This window comes from Chiloscyllium plagiosum, chromosome 23, assembly GCF_004010195.1.
Source record: "Chiloscyllium plagiosum isolate BGI_BamShark_2017 chromosome 23, ASM401019v2, whole genome shotgun sequence".
Lineage (NCBI taxonomy): Eukaryota > Metazoa > Chordata > Chondrichthyes > Orectolobiformes > Hemiscylliidae > Chiloscyllium > Chiloscyllium plagiosum.
Genome location: NC_057732.1, coordinates 10,344,661 through 10,369,580, shown reverse-complemented (window position 1 = coordinate 10,369,580; position 24,920 = coordinate 10,344,661). Strand labels below are relative to the sequence as shown.

The following is a 24,920-nucleotide window of genomic DNA, read 5'->3' as shown; positions in this document are numbered from 1 at the left end:
ACCCCCACCCTCCTCTAGCTTATCTCTCCACGCTTCAGGCTCTCTGCCTTTATTCCTGATTAAGGGCTTTTGCCTGAAACGTCGATTTTACTGCTCCTCGGATGCTGCCTGAACTGCTGTGCCCTTCCAGCACCACTAATCCAGAATCTGGTTTCCAGCATCTGCAGTCATTCGTTTTACTTCATCTCTTGGCCAGGCCAGGTAAGGATGACTAATTTAATTCAGAAAGGCCATTAGAGAACCAGATGGGTCTTTACAACAATTGCTTATATGGTCACCACAAGCTTTACTTTTCTTATATTAGATTCTTATTGAATGAAAATTTCCCCATCTGCCATGGTAGGATTCAAACATGTATCCCAAAATATTAAGGTTCTGGATTACTAACCCAGTGACTTTAGCATATACCACTATATCCTCAAAGGAAGAAAGGTCTGAACTATCCATATCAGAGCAATTGATATCCACAGAGTACAGCAAAGAGGAATTACTTGGGTCATTAAGGAGATATGTGAGAGAAAGTGAGGATTGCAGATGCTAGAGATCAGAGTCATAAAGCGTGGTGCTGGAAAAGCACAGCAGGTCAAGCAGCATCCGAGGAGCAGGAGATCGACGTTTCAAGCATAAACTCCTCATCAGGGATTACATATTCTTGATAGATAGCTTATGCGCAAAACATCAACTCTCCTGCTCCCTGGATGCTGCCTGACTGACTGTGCTTTTCCAGCACCACATTCATTGACTGATTAAAGAGACAGTGACTTAGGACCAAGATGAGGAGACTGTTTTTCACTAGAAGGTTATGAATCTTTGGAATTGTCGACCTGACAGAAACCATTGAGCATGTTTAAGGTTATGATTTCAAAACACCACCGAAGTAGAGGGGTATGAAGATGGTATGGGAAAAAAAATGCACTGAAGGGAATGATCTGCCGTGGTCATACTGAGCGGGGGAGGAGGCCCAATGGGTTAAATGGCCTAATACTGCTCCTATGTTACTATGCTTGCCTGAGAACATTTCTCCAGCATTTCATTTTACAGATCTTGCTTTGTACATGTTTATTTGTTGTTTTCAGCCTGAGGCAAAGGAGCTTTTAATACATTAAGCATAACCAGGAATATTCAGTCAAAAGCTAACAGCAAATGAAGTCTATCCATACATACCCTTTTTAAAGGAGATTTTGGTTGACATATTTTAAATAGGTTTATGGCTCCATTAGATGAGGGGACAGCGAACTGTCACATAAATGTTTCAACCAACCTCACACCAATCAGCAGCAATAATTTCAAGCCTCAGGTCATTTGGGAATTAGTCAGAGTTTAAAGGATTTAAAGATATTTATGCCCCATCCATCAGAGGTCTCAATAATACTGAGTCAGCACAAAGTTAATCAGGTATTTCCCTATTCAACCTTCCTCTGATCTGCTATGGAGTCCTCGAAGAGGACTGATGGCAATTTTTGCCCAACTGAAATCATTTTTGGCGTGAGGGACTCTGGAATGTTGTAAAAAGAAACCAAATATAGTATCAATTAATTTCCTCTGAATCTTGCTGAAAAATAAGTTCAAGGTTTTCGACCATTATAATCACTGGCTCCTGATTTCATGTCTATTTACATGTTATAGAGGGAAAATTGCCTCTTGTCAAGCTCTAGAGCCTATACCCAGCCTGTTAAAGGTAACAGACAGGAATAAAAAGTAATCAAAAAGGCAAATTGACTTAGACTGGAGCTTAATGGCATACCACATTTGGAATGCTGCATTCACTTTCATTCACCAAACCTTCGAAGGGATATATTTACTTTGGCAGACAGAGGCACGGAGCACATATTTTATCAGAATAAAGGAGTAAACTATGAGGATAGTGTACATGTCTAGTATATCCTTTGATTAAGATTGAGGCATAACCTGACTGAAATACTTACTGAAATACTTAATTAAAAAGATTCAGTAGGATGGAAAAACTACTGCCTTTGCTTGAACAGACAAGAAAAAGAGAACATAAATTTCAAAAGCCAACTTGACCATTTAGATGGGAATTCAGGAAGCAGCTCTTTGTACTAAGGATAGTAGAAAAATAGACATCTCTCCCCAAAATCCAATGGATGCTGGTTCACTTGGAGATTTCAAGGGTAGGACAGCTTTTTGTTAAGTGACAGTATCAGGGAATATGGAGCTAATTGGAAGGCTGGTAGAGAAAATCACTCTTGATCTAATTGATTGGCAGAGCAGGCTCAAGGGTCTAAATGTGCTACTTCACATCTCAAGTTCCTTCAGCAGTTTCTAAATCCACTACAGCTGCCAACTATTCTTTTATGTACTTCAAATATTTCCCCCGAGTAAATACGATCCAATATCTAATGCTGCAGAATATGTTGAATTTTGTTCACTTGTAACAGATTTTCTCAAGCTTTTGTAAATGTTTCCATGTATTTTTTTCTGAGTCAGCCAGTATGGTCAAATGGGTTAGAACGTGTTGGTAATTAATCATAAGTATTCAGTGTTGGTTATGGAGGAGGGATGTGACTGTTTTGACAGACAGTCATTAATGTTTATTTTAGCACCAAAAAACTGCTGCTTTTGGAACCATTTCCTCAATTAGAATCATAGAATCCCTACAGTGTGCAGGCAGCCCATTCGGCCCATCGAGTCCACACTGACCTTCCAGAGAGCATCCCACCCAGACCACTCCATTCCTGTAACCCTGCATTTCCCATGGCTAACCCACCCAACTTGCACATCCCTTGACACTATGGGTAATTTAGCACAGGGCAATCCATCTGACCTGCACATCTTTGGACTGTGGAAGGAAACTTAAGCACCCAGAGGTAAACCACGCAGACATGGGGAGAATATACAAACTCCACACAGACAGTGACCCAAGTCTGGAATTGAACCCATGTTCCTGGCGCTGCGAGGCAGCAGTGCTAACCACTTTGCCACCCCTGCAATTTACATTGCAGAGCCAACCTCAACCTTATGCTTTTGATGTAAATGTTCGACATTCCAGTGTTTCTGATTTTTGATGTTCATTCTGTCCATGAAGTGCAAACTCAAGTGGAGACTATTCTTTATGTCCCTACACAGGTTATTGAAAGATGGCTTGGCAGACTTTCAATATAAGGATAGGTATAGCCAGCTATTAGCAGCTGTGCTCTGCTGTTCAGGGCAAGCCATGCGAGAAGAATTTGATAAAGAGACCAAGCTCATCGATAAGTTAGTTGAGGTAGCACAGAAGGTCTGGGCAATGGACCAGTCAAAACGTTCGGTGAGTACTAGCAAGATCTATCCAATGACACCTTTGGTAAGTTTTCCTTTCATTCATGGGTTGTGGGAGTTGCTGTCTGGGCCAACATTTATTGTCCATTGCTAAATGCCCTTGAGAAGGTGGTTGTCATGAGTTGCCTTCTTGAACTGCTGCAGTCCAAATGTGCTGTAGGTACCCCTAGGGAGGGATTTCAAAGATTTTAAGCTGAAGAAATGGTGATAAATTTCCAAATCAGGATGGCGAGTGTCTCATAGAGGAACTTGTACATGGTGGAATCCCTGTGTATCTTCTGCCTTTGACCATCTTGGCAGAAGTGGTTATGGATTTTGAAAGGTATTGTCCAAGGAGCTTTGGTGAATTTCTGCAATGCATCTTGTAGATAGTACACACCACTGCTACTGAATTAAGTCGGGAGGGAGGAAATGTTTGTAGTTTGGTGCCATTCAAGAGGGCTGCTTTGTCCTGGATGGTGTCAAGCTTCCTGAGGTTTGTTGGAGCCGCACCCATCCAAGCAGGTAGGGAGTCATTCAGCACATGCCACATTATGTGCTGTGGACTTTAACACTTTTAAACAACTCTGGAAACCACCAAACACTTCTAATATAACAAGAAGAGCCAGTAAACGTCAAGCAGCAACTCACCTGAAAGAAACTGACTTACTTGCAATAGCTGGTAAGGTCTCTTTCAGGTTGCTGAATGGATATTCAGCTACGCAAGGTTAAAAGTGGAAGGTACAAGCTTATCTGCCAACAGTATCTAAATGCTTACAACCAATGGAAATGTGCATGAGTTGAATACAAAACAGCATTCACGGCATTGGAAATGGTGGACACTACAGGGACAGATTTGGCCCCAGGTGACAAATGTGTTCAGTATTATTTGCTCTTTTCTACTACACAATTTTCTAAAGCATATACATAACTTAAATGTCTATAAAACTTAAAAATCTGACAGTTCCATGAACTCCCTGTTAGCTCTTCCCTATGAAAAATCTCCGTGTCCATGAATCACAATGCCTTTACACCCTCTCCCCAGCAGAACTTCACAACTTCAGACAAATCCCTTGGATGATTTGTACATAACCTGGGAAAGTTTTGCAGCCTTTTGAGCACAGTTCACTCTTGGGAAATAATGCACCATTGAACTTCTCCGCTGGTTTCCTATTGCTGGCACCTTCTCTGTACGGAAAAGGGAAGAGTCCACTTCATTTCTAGTACAATGATTGTTTTGATTACTTTGGCCAAGGGCATATTTCGGTTTGTTCTTGCATTAGAAGTAAAAACTTTTTCTTTCACATGTTTCAGACTTTATTAGCGAAAGAGATTGAAGAATTAGACAAATTCTTCTACCAGGAACATGTTTGCCGTCTGCCATTGAATCCTGTATTTGCAGTCAAAGGCATCGATGCCAACGTGAGTTCACATCTGAAGAACCTGTGGTTGTCTCATGATTTACTTTTAAATTTGATCTTGGTCAACTGAGGTTCTGGATTACTGTACAACCCTTAATGTTTTCCATTTTCTTCTGTCCCCTCAATAAGCAATGTGCAAATAAAAAGTAATTGCCATTAATCAGGAAGTCAGAGCTGGAAATCTAAAAGCCCATTCACTTGACTTTAGTTATGACAAGTTCATAAATGTGATTAATGGGGATTCTTTGTGTGACTACTAATGCATGTTTTATATTTTGGCTTGATGCAGAGATTTCTATATGTGTAACAGGTTGTATTTACAATTTTTATTTGTGTATTTTTAATTTAATTTTTATTTAAAATTCTTATCCATGCTCCAGATCTTGGTTCCAACTCTTTCGATAGCACTGTTTACTTTTCTCTGAGTCCACACCCAGGTTTAACCAATCAAGGACAGTGAGCATCAATAGTAAAACAACATATATAGTTAAACACAAAACAACTATTGGGGCACAGAGAGGCTATTAAAAGTCTTTGTAAAAGGCCATATAAGAGAGAGAGAAAGAGAGAGAGAGAGAGAAAGAGGCAGTTATTTTATTGGTGGATCGGAAAGATCTAATTGACATTGCAAAACTTGATTTTGAAACTAAGTAATAAATGATTGCCTACTTAATTAGATTCTGTACAATCAGTGGGCAGATTTTGAATTGAGATTAAATTAATTGCATTCTCATTGGCAAAAGTACATGTGAAATAGCAGTAATTCTATATAGGGAGATGTTATGAGTTGGGTCCAGCAGTGATTGGTTTTCTTGGCCACTGCCTTTCACAACAATTATTAGTAATCTGGATGTATCTGAATAGGGAATGGAAGAAAAAAACTAACCACAAATATGTAGATTGCACACAAGAATTTGTACAGGTTTTGGAATCTTGAAATCAGCCACAAAATTGATTATGATGAGGAAACAGATTTACATCTAACAGATACCATTTTGGTGAATAAAAACTGTGTTGACAATGTGAGTAGGTATAATGATACAAAGTTAGGAGCTTAATGGTGTCGAGTGGAAATAAGACCTGCTATAGCAGGTGAATCTCTAAAGGTTCAAGACTGGAATCGTAGATGTCTTCCGGTGCAGAAGGAGGTTGTTTGGCCCATCATGCCTCTACTGCCTCATCAAATGAGCATCATCACTTCGTGTCAATCCCCTGCCTTTCCCCAGACACAGGCGTTATTTTTATCTAATAATCCAATGTCACAATTGAACCTGCCTCCACCACACTTCCAAGAGGTGCATTCCAGACCATAATTACTCAGAGTGAGAAAGCTTTTTCTCACTTCATCCTTGCATCTTTTGCAGATCACTTTAAATCAACGCTCTCTTGTTCTTGTTCCTTTTATGAGTAAGGGCAGTCTCTCCCTAACTGTTGTATCCAGCCCACTCATGATTTTGAAAACATCTATCACATCTCCCCTTAACCTTCTGATGAATGCCACAAGATTATTGCAAAAGCAAATGCAGTTGATGGTATGATATACTCTCAGGATATTAAATACAAAACAAAGGATATTATATTGTCCTTGAATAAGACCTTGACTTAGGCTGTAAATATGCAGGTGTTGAAAATGTTTTCAAGGAAGAACACTAGACTGATAGTCAGTGTAAGGGCTCATAGTTCCAATGAATGTCAGAGAGAGTTGAGATTGGATTTTTTGGAGGTGTGAATTGAGAATAGAGAAATTTCCTGGCATCTCTATCCTGCTTTCATCCCCACACCTGATGAAGGGGCTGAGCTTCAAAAGCTTGTGTGATTTCAGATAAACCTGTTCGACTATAACCTGGTGTCATGTGACTTCTGACTTTGTCCACCCCAGTCTGACACCAGCACCTCCACTCCATCCCAGTCACACAGCTAGCGAGATTTTCATCATGGAGTGCTGTGATCAGATCTTTTCCTCACCAGTAAGGAGGAATGGAAGTGTAAACGGAGGCTCATGCTGATGTAGCATTCCCTCAGTACTGCATGAAATGTCAGCCAAGATTAACGGCAGAAATCCCAGCTTCAGGCTTGTGCCCACAACGACTTCAAGGTGAATAAGCTAGCAACAAAGTAAACTGACATTTAACTAGAAAAACTGGAAGGGTAAGATACTCAACCACAGTTTCTTCTTTTCATTATTTTGGGAGTGGCACGTTAATGAAAAGCTTTTCCAGTATTCTGGCTTAGTCAGCATTTCAGAAATCAAAACAGAACAAAAGACAACTCTGAGTGGGTATCCTTTTGTTGTTCTGTGGAACCAAGCTGCAGATGTTTTTGACATTGAGAAACATGATTAAACACAAGGAATCAGCACTTTCAAATCAGTGCTCCATTCCCTTTTTCTATGGGGTGGCAAGTGAACAGAATTTAATGCAGGTTAATGCAGCAGCAGAGTTTTCAATGAGCACAGGTTTTATGGAGCACGAGAGATGGAAACCAGCCAGAGAGCAATGGAACTGTCCAGCCTAAAAGTGACAAAGTCATGAAAAAGCATTTCAGCAGCAGACAGGTTGAAACAGCAAGAGAAGCAGGTACTTTTACAAAGACTGAATTGATGAAGGGACGAAGTGGAAAACTTAGGTTTCAGTCAAATCAGAAAGAAAAAAGCCATTTTCCTCATATTCATTCCTCAACTAATAGCACCACATAAAAACAAAACTGTTAATTTATCTTGCGCAATCTTACTGTGGTATTTGCCTCCTAAATATGGACTGTGTTCCTAAACTATTATGGGTACTTTGTGGTGTCCTGGAAAAATGAAAACACTCTATAAGTGAAAATTCCTTCTTTTAACTATTATAGAAATCACTGTTTTGTTCCCTTATTCTTTGGTGGAATGTGGACACCGCGCACGAAGCTGATGTTTGTTAGCCACAATCGCCCTTGAACTAAATGGTCTTGCTAGTATATTTCAGACAGAAGTCTGCTGTGGATTCAGCATCACATGTAGGCCAAACAAGTAAGGATGCAGATCTCCCTCCTCAAAGGAACTTAGTGAACAAGTTGGGATTTTGGTATTGATGTTGATATCTGCCACACTGCCAACTTGGTACATAGTCTGGTCATCCAGAACCATCTGAGATTCCTTGGGTAGCTTCAAAATCACCAATCCTCCTTCACAGGATTAATCTAATTACTGATACCATTTGGAATGGTAATGATTGGAATGAGGTCAGCCAGGTGGACTCCTAGATTATGAGTTTCCTGATTAGGGCTGTTAATCTGGTCCAATCAGGGAGCCCTAGCTGACAGATATAAACAGGATGGTCACGTGCACACACAACATGGGTGCTGGGGAAAAAATAAGCACTACCGCAGTTAGTGTAAAAAAATGGGAAAAAAAACAGGAGCGTCAGAGATTTTGTTAAAAAAAAGAGAAAAGAAAAAGAGAACAGGACTGTCAGACACCCTGTTCACTTTGAGAGTTGGTTCTGAGGGAGCTGGACCAGTGTCAAGGACTCTCCCCAAAAAAAATAAACAGAAGGGTCAGAGGTTCTGTTCGCTCTGAGGGCTGGCTCTGAGGAAGTTGGACCAGTGTCAAGTACTATGCACGTGTAAATAAACGGTGACTTGGTGACAGGATACTAGCCTCCGTGGAATTATTTTAGCACTCACAAAGTCTTAGGCAAAATATAGGCTCAACTTCAATAAACAGTAAAGGTTTATTACACAGTACTTAATAATTAATTACGTTGTATCTGAGATACATGTTAATGTCTTGTGAGGCTACCTGTTTCAACATAAGAGCAAGTACACATTAGTGTTAGTTAGATGGACTTAGCATTAAAATAAAAGATACAAAATGCCTTTTGGTACTCCCAGGATCAACCTTGTCCACCCTGATGGGCAGGGCTTATCTTGTTCTGTCAGTTAACCCTTTCAGGTACTACCTTATATAACAGTCACTATTACAGTGATTAGCCTTATGGATATTTTCTAATCAAACTGTTCATGCTTTATATTCCAAATTTCTTAATTGAATTTAAGTTCCACCAGTCAGCATGGTGGGATTTGAACCCAAAACATTAATCTGGGTTTCGGATTACTAGTGGCATTACTTTGCTATCTCAACCTGAATGTGTGAACTAATTACATTGTGATTCCTTGTGCAACAAATACCCATCAATTAAAAAGTGCACCTATGGCAATGCAGCACTCCTTCAGTTGTGCACTGAAGTGTCTCTCTAAATTTCAGATTTGGGTCACCTTCAGAATTTGAACTCACAATGTTGTGACTGAACTAAAAACGTTACTCTCTGAGCCAAGACATTAAGTAGATTTATCTTTCGATTGATCAATGCCATTTTGTAAAGCATCCAAAATATGTTTTAGTCTAAACTTATCAGAGTTCCAAACTGCAGTCTTAATCATTTATACCTCTCTGTTCTTTACAAATCTAATGCGTTATTTACTGAAAGGGTTAAGTTATCATATTCACTCGACAAAATGGAATGCTGATTTTCAAATTTGACAACGAATTGAAATCCAATGTAGAATGAAGTGAATTTAATGATCCACATTCTCTGGTGTCTGAAACTTGTCACAGGGGAAATAAATTACAAGTTTGTAATAGCCTTAAGGCCTCTGCTTAAAGCAAAATTACTTCAGTCCCATAGCCTCAGCTCTCAATCTTGGACAGCAAGCAGTCGAACAAAATCATTTGTTAGTTGTTTAAATGAGGCACTTTGCTGCGATTAGCTTGACATAGTGATTCAAAATACAGAAATCTAAAATCTAAAGCTTTTCACATGCACTCAGGAATTGTTTCTATAGAAACATCATATAAGCCAATGCAAAACAATTACTGCACAAGTGTGATTAACTTTCTCCCAATGCGGGAGGGTGTGGACTCTATTTACATGACATATTGTGCTGACACAAGGCCTTTTTAATCTCTCCATGAAATAATTTACAGGTTTCTTTTTCGAAGGGCTCAGGCTAGAAGTTCTGATTGACAATATCCTAACCGAAAACATTTAGACTTTATTGCTTTTTCTTGGTTAACCATTGCTCACTCATAGGAAGCATATAAAAAACAAATTTGCTTTTAATGCAGCACCTTTCAGGCCCTCAGGACTTCCCAAAACCATTTCAGAATTGACCCAATTTATTTTTGAAACACATAGTTGGTTTATAGACAAATATGGCAGCCAACTGAAGAAGAACACAATTGCACAATGGGAATAATAACCAGAGGGTGCATTTCTAGAATAGTTGGTTAAGGATTTGTGTTGGCTGAGGGGAGCCCCTTGTATTTTCCAAATGTGCAAAGGAATTTTTTGCACATGTTAATAGAAAGAGGGGGACCCATCTTGCCTGGAAAGCAGCACCCCCTACGAAGCCACACCTTCTGTATTGAGCAGAAGTGCCAATTGCTAGATTATATGTTAAGGCTAGTAGAAATTGAGCCTACCATCATTTGAGCCCCATCAATGGCACCAGGATATGATTTGGCCCATCAGTCTTTGTTATAGCAATCCAGTTGGCCCACTCTTTGTATATGCTTCAAATGTTGATCAAATCAAAATGTTACCAATTTACCACGGTACTTATATTTCCATGTTTTTCTCTTTGCAAAAAAGGCTTGTTCGTATTTCACCTCAAATGCCGTTCCTCTGAAAATATCTTTCATAAACGCAGACCCATTGGGCGAAAATATAAACGTGATATTCAAGGTATGACTGGAATGATTCAGGTCAGCTTAAATTGTTAAAAATCACACAACACCAGGCTATAGACCAACAGGTTTATTTGGAAGCACTAGCTTTCAGAGCGCTGCTCCTTCATCAGGTGCTCCTATTTAACTTTGATTTTTAACTTTGTCCACCCCATGGCTTAAATTGTGACACATTTGCAAAATCCGACTTAAAGATCGACAGAGTGGTGATTATTTATTATATCAAAGCTATCCCTCTCTGGTTGTCAGTTTAAATTAATGACTGGTAGGTTGCATGACGTTTTTGATTTTCCCAAAGTCAATTGCTGGAATATCAAAGTAGAGCATTCTAAAATTGTGCTTGAGGTTTCAAAATGGACATTCCTGAAAAGATCAACCTGCACCATTCAATATGAACAATGGCCAGTTTTTTTTTAGATTAGATTCCCTACAGTGTGGAAACAGGAAACAAGTCCACACAGACCCTCCGAAGAGTAACCCACCCAGACTCATTTCCCTACATTCACCCCTTGACTAATACACCTAAAACTATAGGCAATTTAGCACGGCCAATTCACCTGACCTGCACATCTTTTGGAATGTGGGAGGAAACTGGAGCACCCGGAGGTAATCCACACAGACACAGGGAGAATGTGCAAACTCCACACAGACTGTTGCCAGAGGCCAGAATCGAACCCGATGTGGGGCAGCAGTGCTAACTACTGAGCCACGATGCTGCCCTTGAAGTTGTTTTAATTGGTCCAATTACTGCAAAATTGTCATTCAAAAAAAGTAGCAAACATGAAATGGCATCCAGGAGGGGGAATACATTATATTTTCAATTTAAGGACCAATGCAGTTTACAAGGAAAAATTGCTTTGCAACGGAACAAAAGGGCTAGCCACTTGAAAACAGTGGAATTTAAAAGCAGTGAAGTGTTGGAAACAAGTGGTAGTTTGAAACAATGTGATAGAAGAGGCATTAATGAAAGAATGAAGGCAGAGGGAATGGCAAATGATTTGAATAAAGTGAAAGAAAGGCAAGGAAAAGGAGGGTGTCATGGGAAGAGATTGAGGGAACAATTGGGGAAAAAGTGAGCAAAAGGAGAGAAATTAGCACAAAGTGAAGTAAGGCTGAAGGATTGGTCCATTGAACAAAACTGAGGCAACTGAAGAGTTAGTTTTGAAATCAAATAAGTAGATAGGAGGGAAGCACTGGGATAGAGTTTGAAGAGATAACTGAAGAGGCTAATTACAGAGATGTAGCAGATTTCAATTCATAGTGTGCTACAATCTTTTTCATGCCCTGAATGTAAATGACCAAAATTAATTGCCACACTCATTTTTGATTAGAATAGAATGAGTAGCACCGCAATCTCTGCTTTTCCACAGATGCTTTGAGAGCTCATTCAATAACATGATGTTACTATAATAATCTTGTAGATCAGTGAATATAGCTTCTAGTGCTTACTGTTAAAATGACAAAAGACGTCCAGTGAATAAATTTACATTTATCTTTATAATGATAGCTGCTGAACCAATCTGAACCAAGTATTTAAGAATGTGACTAGCTAGGGAGGGCAGACATAATGAGATGGCAGTTAAGATTAGCTCTTATGATGTAAATGGCATACAGATTATCTGCTTTATTCCTTTCGATGCTTAAAAACCTGATTAATTACATACTAAAATCACATACTGCCAGAATGCTACATGAGGTAAATGTTTTATCATCTACGGTGGTGGTACTGCTGGACAAGTCAGATCCCAGAATGAAATCTGGCTTGATATATTGTATGTTTAGTTGTTTATTAATGTGGTAGTCAGTCACTGAGACATATTCACATGAGATTGTAGATTTTCCTTAACAACCTAACAAAAGTTTATTACACAAAAATGCAAACAAAATAGATCAAACTAATCTATCTAGATGGGGCAGTATGGTGGCTCAGTGTCTAGCAGAGCTGCCTCACAGCACAGGGATTCCAGCCTTGGGTGACTGTCTGTGTGGAGTTTGCACATTCTCCCCGTGTCTGTGTGGGTTTCCACTGGATGCTCCAGTTTCCTCCCATAGTCCAAAAGATGTACAGGGTTGGTGGACTGGCTAAGCTAAATTGTCCAGGGATGCATAGGCTAGGTGGATTAGCCACGGGAAATGCATGGTTACGGGGGTAGAGTCTGGTTAGGATGCTCTTTAGAGAGTTGTTGCAGACTTGATGGACTGAGTGTCCACACTGTGGGGATTCCATATAGAAGACAGTTTTAAAATATCTTAAAACACACAGCAAAACAAAGCTTTCAACTTATTTCTCAATAGCAAATATTTACAGAAATTCAGGTTCAGAGAATTTATGCCCCTATATTAAATCTGACTAAACTGATTATCTCTAGTTTTTTTTATTTTATGTATTGTGGAGTCTTCTTGCATGAATACCTATGATACTAAGAGTCTAGATATTCTCAGCTTCTAATAACTTGCAAATTTCTAACCAATCCTTTCTGGTCTGTACGTTCCACAGAGTAGACTTCTGGTGAGGTAACTTATTCCCTGTTATATTCTGAGAACTCCATTCCAGGACAGAAACCAAACTTGTCTCTGACTCTAGTCAGGTCTCCTCTAATCTCCCAAAAACATGTTGAGTTTTTATGAAGTAAAATCAATCCTTGGTTATCCTGAAATGAAGTGTTGAAAAGTGTGGTGCTGGAAAAGCACAGCAGGCCAGACAGCATCCAAGGAGCAGGAAAATCGACGTTTTGGGCATAAACCCTTCTTCAGGAATGAGGCTGTTGTGGCAAGTGGGCTGAGATAAAAAGTAGGGGGGGGAATTTGGGAGAGGGGCACTGGGAATACGATAGGTGGAAGGTGAGGGTGAGGGTGATAGGCCGGAGAGGGGGTGGGGGCGGAGAGGTCGGGAAGAAGATTGCAGGTCAAGAGGGCGGTGCTGAATCCGGGAGTTGGGACTGAGATAAGGTGGGTGGAGGGGAAATGAAGAAGCTGGAGAAATCTACAGTCATCCCGTGTGGTTGGAGGGTTCCTATGCGGAAGATGAGGCGCTCTTCCTCCAGGCGTCGTGTGGCCAGGTTCTGGCGATGGAGGAGGCCAAGGACCTGCATGTCCTTGGCGGAGTGGGAGGGGGAGTTAAAGTATCCTGAAATGAAGCAAAACTAATAACCATCCATTGTCTATCCTACATGTAGGAAGCAACCATATACAAATAATACTCCCTTAATACTCAACAGCCAGTCACCTGCTCTCTGACCATGTCCTTTTAAAAACAAAGTCCTGAAGACAGTAACCAACACCCATGTATACATAAATTAAATACATTACATCACACAACCGAAGTCAAAGTCTGACCTTAAGAAGCAAGGCTTGAGTAGGTTCCCTTAACCATCATGAACTTCAATGACAGTTTCCTGCCACTGTAAAGTGTTGGCTCAGCTACTTCATTAGAACCATCAATTTTAGTATACTTTCATAAACGAAAAGCAGATAAAACTTTGAGTATTACCTTTCTCATATGAAGAAAATTAATTTCACAGGATGTTGTACTAAGTATAATCTTCAAGAAAAACATGATTTGAGGCCAAAGGATATTTAAACCAGTTGAACCAACATAATATAATGTTTTAAAGTTAAATATTCCAACATGTTTTAATATTTACAATGAATTCTGCCTTTACTATTTTGTAATGGAAACTATGTGTGTAAAGTTGACATCTTGAAACCATACCTGTCTATCAGTGGTGACATGCTAATTCCTGGCCAGTTTCAGTTTTAAATATCAACGTCAGAAACTTGAATGAAAAAAATATTCAATAGATATTCATGTCTGTCATAATATGGTATGCACTTCCCATGATTGTTCCATTTGAAGCCTGTGACAGCTTTCCTCGTTTCATCTTTGTTGGTACCATCTCTGCAACACAATAGTATCTCCTTCAATTTGTATATTGTGTAACTTTAAAAATCTTGTGTCCATTGAAACTTCCTGCAAATATCACAGTGACTTCCTATTGAATTATGTAGGCTTCAACATCCCCAGCAGCAATGCAATTGGGGCACCTATTACAATCTTGCTGGATTTCTAAACTTATTGATTTTGACATTTCTTTTCAGTCAGGAGACGACCTTCGGCAGGACATGCTTGTTCTGCAGCTGGTTAAAGTGATGGACAGGATCTGGTGCCAGGAGGGGCTAAATCTGAGCATGATCATCTACAGGTGCATATCAACAGGAAGAGGAAGAGGTCTGTGCTACAGCGTTGTCTTCTTTATTAAACATATTAGACCCTTTAAAAAGGTATAACGCTTAAATTACATTGATAAAAAGTTTACATTTTTTGCAAACCAATATTTTTAAGATCATCCTTGCAGGATTAAGTTGCTCACTATACTTAGTAATATTTCAAGTGCTTATAGCAAAAATTTCATATCAATATTTTTAGCATTACACACAAAGAAGCCAAAATATTTTCACTTCAAAATTAATAAGTAATGCTCTGCATTTGTTAGGAGTTTGATGCTGATGAAAATGAAAGGCATTTTCAATAAAAATAATATGAAATCTTCCATGAACAACTTACTGAAGATCATGGTATAAATTCAACCCTTATATTTTAGTTTATTCATTTACTGGATGTGGCATTATTGAGTAGGCAGCATTTATTGCCCACCCATAATTGCCCAGAGGGCAGTTAAAAGTCAATCACATTGCTGTGGGTCGGGGGAGTCACATGTAGGCTAGACTAAGTAAGGATGGCAGTTTCCATCCCTAAAGGACATTTGTGAACCAAATGGATTTGTCCTGACAATCAGTAATGATTTTCTGCTTATCATGAGACACTTAATTCCAGATTTTTATTGTATGAACACATCACTATCTGCAATGGCAGAATATGAACTTGGGACCCCAGGACATTACCTGAGTTCTAGATAAATAGTCCAGCGATAATACCACTAGGCCATGATCTCCCGATTTGTTACCATTGTACAGTGATTGATTTATTGCAAGCAAAAGCAAAATGTTCAAGGCCTTTGTACACTGCTTCACTCAAGCTCTTGGACTCCTTGCAGGCTTGGTAGAATTGGTCCCTGATGCCACAACACTTGCCAAGATCCATATGAAACATGGTATCATTGGGCCACTCAAGGAGCACACTCTTTTAAAATGGTTCCAGGAACACAACCCCACTGAAGAACAGTACAAGAACGTGAGCATTAACCTTATGTTTGCATCATGGGTAAAACAAAAGTGGTGGTCCTCTACTGCTGTAGTATTTTTCTATTATATAACCAGTGATTTGGGAGCTGCTTGTGATCAGTTCAGTGTTGTTGTGATTACTTCAAGCTCCCATCCTTTATTATTTGCCGTGTATTGAATGGAATTTACAATTGATCAAAGCAGATCTTGTATAAACTTGTACATTCTATATTCAGAACAGCATTCATACATTTGAGAGAGGGATGAGATTGCTTGATATTATAAAGAGAGTTTCCCAAAATCCATTATATTTGCAATCCAATAGAGCAAATTGGAGTCAAAGTTGAGGGAGAATTGAATGCAGATTTAGAAGACTGAACCATATTGGTATAGCCACAGTGTTCCATTAGTAAAATCTCACAATTGCAATACTTCCTGCAGGAGTCACTGCTTGAGGTTTGGTACAACAGCACTGAGTCAACTTCAAATTGTATTGTTCCTGCTTTAAGGGCTGGCTATGCTAATAAGTCAAGAACCAGAATGAAATGACATGATGAACTGCTTTGCACAGTTCAACAGAAGCAAGCTCAAGCCTATGTACATGTACACTTAATTATGATTGCAACTTGTAGTCTCAGGTATTATATAAAGCTGATTTCAAGTTATTTTGTGTTACAATTCACATAAATAAAATCCAACATGGTGGCAGTGGTGGGGATTTTTCTTAAGAAACGTAAACTGTGATGTGAACTTGCTTCTGATGATGTGGAGACACCAGTCTTGGACTGGGCTGTACAAAGTTAAACATCACACCACACCAGGTTATAGTCCAACAGGTTTATTTGGAAGCGCTAGCTTTCAGAGTGCTGCTCCTTCATCAGGTGGTTGTGGAAAATAGGATTGTATAACACAGAATTTATAGCAAATGTTTACAGTGTGATGTAACTGAAATTATGTTTGGAAAAGACTTGGATTGGTTTTAAGTCTCTCATCTTTTAGAATGACCATGTTGGTTTCAGTTCTTTCATATGTAAATTGCCAAAGTTTTATTTAAAAAGTTACATTCTCAAGTGAACTTTAACAATGTAGGCCCAGATAATGTATTGAAGATGTGAGTTTCCCTGTGAGGCTCTCTGTGCCACCATGGTCAGACTGATTCTAATCTAAAAGACGGATTCACAAAATCTTACATGGATTGCTTCTGATGGACTGTGCATGGTTATTGGTTATGTGGTTTCATCCTATTCTTGGCTCATTGAGATATCCAGCTGTTAAAGCAACACAAATTCTTCAAGCAGTAACACAACAATTCCCAATCTCCTCAAGCAGCTACTGTTACACACAAGAAACAGACTGTCAGTAACAGGCGTCACTTAGCACTTTCAGAAAGGGTTGGTTAAATATTTGATTAACCAATGACTCCAGAATGAATCATTAACCAGACATTTGTTGACTCCAATGAATGTAAAAGATCCCATGACATGACTCAAAGAAGCGCAGCTATCTTGGTGAACATTTACCTCTCAATCATAATAAAACAGCACGTTAACGGATCGGAAAGTTTTAGAAATTCTGAGCAGTTCAAGCAGGGATTTAAGGATTTTAGGTCTTTATCTTTTCATTATAATTCAGCTTTCCACCATCCACAGTACTTTCCTCTCACATTAATTCATCAGTTACCTTAACATTATTTTCAGGATTTGGAGGTGCCGGTGTTGGACTGGGATGTACAAAGTTAAAAATCACACAATACCAGATTGTAGTCCAACAGGTTTATTTGGAAGCACTAGCTTTCGGAGTGGTGCTCCTTCATCTTTCAGGTGATTGTTTATATTTACAGGAACCTGCTAACCAAATCAGTAACTTTGTAACAGCAGTGACAATAAATATAAATTCATCAGGCATAATATGCTTTAGCATTTAACCGTAATTTTTATACATCCACCAATGGTAATGATACCTTCCGCAGCCTACTGCCTAAGTTTTGGAGTTAAAAATCACACAGCACCAGGTTACAGTCCAACAGGTTTATTTGGAAGCACTAGCTTTCAAAGCGGTGCTCTTTCATCCTTCAGATGGCCACCGAGACCTCTCTCTCGTCCACACTGCCAATGTTTCCTTCAGAAAAAGGAGCAGTGCTCCGAAAGCTAGTGCTTCCAAATAACCCTGTTGGATTATAACCTGGTGTTGTGTGATTTTTAACTTTGTACATCCCAGTCCAACACCAGCTCCTCCAAATCATAAGTTTTGGAATTCTACTTCAATGTTTTCCTAAGTTCTTGGTAGCTCCAAAGAATTGAGACCAATTGTGGCTGGGCTTTCCTAAAAAGCAATAATAATACAACAGACTGCACTTACTGGAAAATGCTGAACCTGTTGGTTGATAGTTCTGATGACTGTAATACCTTTCTTCTCGATAATTCATGAAATATGAGTCTCTGGTTGGGCCAGCCTTTGCTCTCCATCACCAACATGCCTTGAGAAGTTAATGGCAAACTGCCTTCTTGACCAATGGCAGTTCATGGGTTTGGGCACACCCCCACTGCTACTATAAAGGAAATTCCAGGAGTTTTACACAGTGACAGTGAAGGAACTGTGATATTGTTCCAAGCTAGTTTATTGTGTAATTTGGAGGGAACTTGCAGGATAAAGTATTCCTGTAGGTCTGCTGCCCTTTTACTCCCACATGGTGGAAATTGTGGTGTTGAGAGGTCCTATTGCAAGTTGTTTGCCAGATTCCTGCATTGCATTGTGTCGATGGCACATACTGATTACTCTTTGCTGATAGTGGAAAGAGTGATTGTTTAAGGTGGTGAACTGGGTGTCAATAATGCAGGCTGTTTTGTCCTGGGTAGTGTCAAGTTTCTTGGATGATATTAGAGCTGCCCTCATCCAGACACATGGCCTATATTCCATCACACTCCTGTACTTTTTCTTGTACATGGTGAACAAGTTTTGAGGAGTCAGGAGGTGAGTTACTCAACTCAGGATTCCCACTCTCTAACCTGCTCTTGTAGCCACAGTATCTTTACAACCTGTTCATCATAATAGCCAGGATATTGACAATGGGGGATTATTTGAGGTAAATGTGTTGAATGTCAAGGGGAGCACAGACTGCTTTGTATCTGAGAATGGAACAGAACACTACATAATCATCAGCAAACATTCCTACCTCCAACCTGATGATGGAAGAAAGATTGTAGATGAAGCAGCTGAAGATGGTTGGGTTGAAGATATTACACTGAGGAACTCTCTCACAGATGTCATGGAGCTGAGATGCACCAACCACAATCATCTTCCTTTATGCCAAGGATGATTCCAACCGGTGGAGAGTTTTCTCCCTGATTCCTATTGAATGTTACTAGAGCTACCTTGATGTCAAAGGCAGTCACTTGCACCTCAACTCTAGAGTTAGCTGTTTTATCTATGTTTAGACCAAGGCTGGAGTGAGGTGAGGAGTCAGGTGACTCTGGTAGAACCTAAACTGAGCATCAGAGAGTAGACAAGTGCTGTTGTGACACCTTCCATCACTGTGCTGACGATTGTGAATGGATTGACAGAGTAGTAATTGGGTGATTTGGAGTTATTCTGCTTTTTGTAGCCAGGACATATTTGGGCAATTTTCCATATTGTAAATTAGATACCAGCAGTGTAGTTGTACTGGTAAATCTTGGCTAAGGGCCCAGCTTATTCTGGAGTACAAGTTTTCATACTGACAGATGGAACGTTATCAGGGCCCATAGCCTTTGCAGAAACCAGAGCCTTCAGCTGCATTTTGATAGCATGTGGGAAGAATTGTATTAGCATCTTAAGAAGATTTCACAGGAGGAAACCAAGGCTAATTGTCAATGAGAAGTGTTCAATAATATTTATTCAGTAAACAGTAAACAGTAACATATTACAATGCTTCCTTCATCTAAAAAGTCAGCAAAAATTTCACAAACTGCTTTGTAGTGGGGTTAACTGAAAACTCAAGTTGCAGTTGAGTCAATATTGGTTAAAGTATTCTGTGTAAATGAATATTCCTATTCAGTTGTAATTTTTTTGGATGGATCTTGGCCACAATTAATGTAGTGGCTGGAATATGATAGATATTCCAATAAAATCTGTGATCTTGCAAGGAGGTATGCGAATTTGAGTGTTGTGAGTACAAGATAGTCACCATATTCATATATGAGCATGCACAGGGAGGTCTTTCAGTTGCATGCACTGATGTGAAGTCCAGGGACTTAATTTTCAATCTGGGGGTCAGAAACCCACCACCCCAATAATTTCCAAGTCCTGAGCCCAGATCTTAACTGCATTACTCAGGAGACATTATCTTTACATACATATGGTCTCATACATTGTGCTGAGCTCCACCAAGCAGCAGTAGCTGACTGTTAAGCATCATCCTGTAGGGAAATGACAGCCATGGTGGCGCCTGCTACTACTTTGCAGAATCAAGGAACAGAAAATCAGTGGGCCAGGAGGAAGAATCCCACAGCTGGCACAGAGTAAAGGTGGTGCAAAACCTTCCTTTTTTTTTATCCCCACACTCCACACAGTCTTTCTCAGAGCAATACAGAATGGAGAGAAGAACAACACTTGCAAACAAAAAGTGGTGAGTTAGTGTCAGCCCGGATTACACACTGAACTTTATGGAGTGGAATCTGAGCCTGCAGCCTTCTGACTTGAGAAGTTAGAATGCTAATAAGTGACATAAGGTTGAGAGCAAGTTCATCAGGGATCATTGGATGTTTGCATTGACTGTCAGATTAATTTGGTCTTTCCACGAATTATTGAAAAGGATCGCAGAAGGAATTTCTAAACTCTTTAAATTCTCCTTCTCTGTACCATGTATGACCAAAGAGGATTCCATCAATCATGTTGAAATAAAGCTGTTTTGATTCTATCCTGGCATTATGGGTTCCTGCCAATTGGATCTCACAATTGTTGTGCTGAAACTAATAGTGAGCAAGACCAGTTATTTAGTTTGAACCTGGACTGCTCGGTAGCAGGTCTTGCCCAATACGTGGAGTCTGGCTGGTTTCACGAGGCCACAGGTGGAGCCTGGGATGAGTCCGGAAACTTTTAAAGACCAAGAGATGTTAGACCAGAAAGAGGCCATTCATCCCAAGTCTACTCCACCATTCAATTAGACCATTCTGCTAATATTCTGCTACACATTCCTACTTTTTCTACATCACCCTCATGCCCTTACTGATTAACCATCTGCCTATCTCAGCCTTGAATCTACTTAACAACCCAGTCTCGACAGCCCTCTGTGGTAAAGAATTCCACAAATTCACCACCTTCTGAGAGAAAACATTCTTCCTCATCTCTGTCTTGAGCATGTGACCCCTTATTCTGAGATGATGCCCTCTGGTACTGGATTCTCCCACAAGGGAAAACAACCTTCCACATCTGCCCTATCAAGTCCCCCAAGAATCTTATATGTTTCAATCAGATTGTTTCTCATTCTTCTGTATCCCAGTCAGTAAGCCCAAACTACTCAACCTCTCATCATAAGACTGTCTCTCAATAGATGTATTAGACTCAACAGCCCTCTCTGGACTGCCTCCAAATGCCAGTATAACTTTCCAACATAAGGGGCCTAAAACAGATCACACTATTCCAGCTGTGATCTGACTACTAGCCTTGCCTCGTTTTAGCAAAGCCTCCCTATTTTTAATGCTCATTTCTCTTTGAAATAAAGGCCAACATTTGCCTTCACGAAGGTGAATATCCAAACACTTTTCACATGGCTCTGCAGGGCAATGTTTTCACACAGAAGGTGGTGCGTACATAGAACAAGCTGCCAGAAGAAGAGTTAGAGATGGATACAATTACAACAGTTAAAAGACTTTTGGTGAGATACAAGGATAGGAAAAGTTCAAAGTGATATGGGCCAAACACAGGCAAATAAGACTAGTTCAGTTGAGGAAACCTGGTCGATATGGATGAGTAGGCCAAAGGGCCTGTTTCCTTGTTATATAACACCACGATTCAATTACCCACTGAACTTGGATGCTGGCTTTTGGAGATTCGTGGATGAGGATTCTGAAATCCCTTTGTATATCTATTTCTAAACGAAGTACCATGATGGAGGTAGATTTTGTTTCATTTCCTGGATTTAAAGTTTATGTTGCATCGTTCATGTATTACTGTTTTGCTCATTAGGCTGTGGAAAACTTCGTCAACTCCTGTGCAGGCTGGTGTGTTGCTACGTTTGTTTTGGGCATCTGTGACCGCCACAATGACAACATAATGCTGAAAACCACAGGTCACATGTTCCACATTGACTTTGGAAAAATATTGGGTCATGCTCAGATGATTGGAAGCATGAAAAGGTCAGCATATTTATCTTTTTCTCCAGAGTGTCTTACTCCTCACATCCTTGGGGATGATGTCAAGTCTCAGTCCAGAGATGACAGCTGAAACTTTTGGCTGATAATTAAGTACAGTACTGAGAGAGTGCTACATTATCTAAATGTTCAGGTTCAAGGTCATCCTGAGGTGCTATCCGGCCGCTAAGGTGGATGTTAAATCTGGGCGGCACAGTGGCTCAGTGGTTAGCATTGCTGCCTCGGAGTACCAGGGGCCAGGGTTCAATTCCCTTCTCAGGTGACTGTTTGTGTGGAGTTTGCACATTCTCCGTGGGTTTCCTCCCACAATTCAAAGATGAGCAGGTTAGGTGTGTTATGACACAGCAGTGAGCACCTCTGTTAATTAAACCAAACACCCAGAATAGCTCACCTCACCTCGTAATCTGTTAAAATATGAGTGACAGAGAACTCCCAAATTCCACTATTTAAAGAAAGTAATATCAATTTGTTCTTTAACTCTAAAGGTGGACATTGAACAATAACTTGAAGCCCCCTTTCTCTTACAGCTTAATATCTGCCTCCAACTCTGTAACAGTATACTGTTCCAATAAAACAATTACTAAACTTACAAAACCTTCATTTCAAAACCATACAGCAGCTGTTGTTGTCAGTGACTTTCTTCTTCCGGATGAAGGTTCTCCCTGGGTCACCTTCTTTCTTTTTACTGTGAAGATGTTTCATATGAAAAGATACCTTTGATCGAGAGTGTTTCAGATGGCAGTTGTTCTCTGACCTTCAAAATGCCTGCCTTTTTTTGTATCCCTGACGTCAAATCATATCATAGGTTCAATTTTGTCAAAACAATAAATGAAATAAATTTTAGTATCCTGGGGCATAATTTAAACTTATTGGTTAAATTTAAATTGTTGTCAAAACAGCAACCAACTCAGGTATCTATTTCACAGCCAAATGTTACATATTTTCAATTTTCCAGTATACTCTGAGACTGTTATCTAGTCATATTACACAGGTGCTTGTCAACTCAGCACAGAACAGCATTCAGTCTCTCTTAAAGATACATTACATGCCTTCAACTTCATAACAGGTGGATTGGCCATGCTAAATTGCTCACAGTGTCAAATTGCACACTAGGTCGATTCACTTTGGGAAATGCAGGTTACAGGGATAGAGTGGGATGCTCTTGGGAGGGTTGGTGTGGACTTGAATGGCCTGCTTCCACCCTGTACAGATTCTATAAAATCTCAAGGGAATATTTGAAAAAGATTAGAAGGGTTCACCCCAATTTCCAGGCTGATCATTGTCTCTTAACCAACATTAATAGAATGGTTAATATCTAGTTACTTATCATAGTGCTGTTTATGGGATCTCGCTGCGTGTTTCCTAATTGACAACACTTATCACAAAGACCTAGTGGTTCAACAAGGCAGTTCACCACCACTTTCTTAAGGGCTATTAGGGATGGGCAATAAATGCTGTCCCTGCTAGTGATACCCACATTCTGTGAATGACATTTTTTTTAAATGACGATACTTCAAAATTACTTTGTTATGCTAAAATGCAGTAGACGTACTCGGGTTATGAAAGGTGCTAGCTCTTTTATCATATCAAAGAATAAAGTTTCTGTTTATTAATTCAAAAGAGTACAGTCCATATGTTAATCAGGGTCTGTCCATGATTACAACCAGGGATCGTGCACCTTTTATATTTACATCTGAAATGGAGCATTTCATCACAGAAGGTGGAAAAGATGGAGCTCGTTTCCAGATGTTTGTGGATCTAAGCTGTCGGGCTTACAACATCATTCGACAACACACTCAACTCTTGATGAATTTACTGGAGTTGGTAAGAGCAAAAATACACTTTTTGAAACATCAAGGTCCTCAAAATCCCTGAATCAAAGGAGTAGATTTCCGCCTGGTCGTGGTGAGGGTAGAGGTTTTGTGCACAATTTTTCCATTGCTAAAAATCATTTTAAGGTACTACTAGGCGACTAAATGCAGTTCTTCAGACTGTGGTATGCCTCACCATCTAACCCCTGCACCAAGGGGGCAAACCCTGGACTACCCCAGAGATTCCTTCTGATCTAACCCTTAAAAGCCACAAGGCTATCTTCTGCGGACTGCAACACAGGTCTGTGTAATTGGGGAAAGAGGCGGTGTTTAGTTGGATAGGGATTGACAAAGTTCCAGACCCAAGCATTGAGATTCCTACAAAATCAAAACAAAATGGGGAAAATTTCAACCCACTGCCTCACATGTTTCCTCTTAAAAACAAAAGGCCAGCAGCCCCAGATAATTAGAGAGTGATAATCCAAACCTATCTGATGTAATCTTCAGATGGAGCTCTAAGTCCAAAATGAGCCTAAACACTGCTGAACTATACAAGTCAGAGAGCCACTCTGACAGTGCGACCTTAGTAACATGTGGGACAGGATGTGCAATGTTGGGCATCCTTATCTGAGGGTGTTTGAGAGGGTGCTTAGAAGTGTGCCTAGGAGATATTTCATTTTTAATTTTGTTGCACTGTTCTCAAGCTCATTAAAATCTCAATCCCACTGCTGGCTTCCCACCAATCTCAGGATCACCGCATCCTCTCAGTTAGATCCAACATATCGGACTGTGAAGATGCCTGCTTCCTGCTCTCCCAGTGCTGACAAGCCACAGGTTGTACCGATGACAATCCACAATTTAGACTATAAAACCCCATAACCCAGTGGTAACTCTGTGTGTGTGAAGAGTGTGTGTGTGACTGTGAAGAGTGTGTGAGAGTGTGTGAAGAGTATGTGAGTGTGAAGAAAGTGTGTGTATATGTGAAAAGTTGTTAGTGTGAAGTGTATGTGTGTGTGAAGAGTGTGTGTAAAGAGTTGTGTGTGTGAAGAATGTGTATGAGCATGAAGAGTGTGTGAGTGTGAAGTGTGTGTGAGTGTGAAGTGTGTGTGACTGTAAAGAGTGTGTGAGTGTGAAGTGTGTGTGAGTGTAAAGAGTGTGTGAGTGTGAACAGTGTGTGTGT

At 40.0% G+C, this 24,920-nt stretch overlaps 1 protein-coding gene across 2 annotated transcripts in view; it reads left to right on the top strand.

The window, feature by feature from the left end:
* Positions 1-24,920, top strand: part of LOC122561603 (phosphatidylinositol 4-phosphate 3-kinase C2 domain-containing subunit beta-like) — a 217,954-nt gene that overhangs the window by 130,423 nt on the left and 62,611 nt on the right. For both annotated transcript variants that reach the window (XM_043713462.1, XM_043713463.1), the window contains 7 exons: positions 3,088-3,268; positions 4,573-4,680; positions 10,307-10,399; positions 14,500-14,629; positions 15,456-15,592; positions 21,745-21,914; positions 23,597-23,753. In XM_043713462.1, the coding sequence (XP_043569397.1) occupies positions 3,088-3,268; positions 4,573-4,680; positions 10,307-10,399; positions 14,500-14,629; positions 15,456-15,592; positions 21,745-21,914; positions 23,597-23,753 (976 nt within the window). The remainder of the gene's footprint in view (positions 1-3,087; positions 3,269-4,572; positions 4,681-10,306; positions 10,400-14,499; positions 14,630-15,455; positions 15,593-21,744; positions 21,915-23,596; positions 23,754-24,920) is intronic.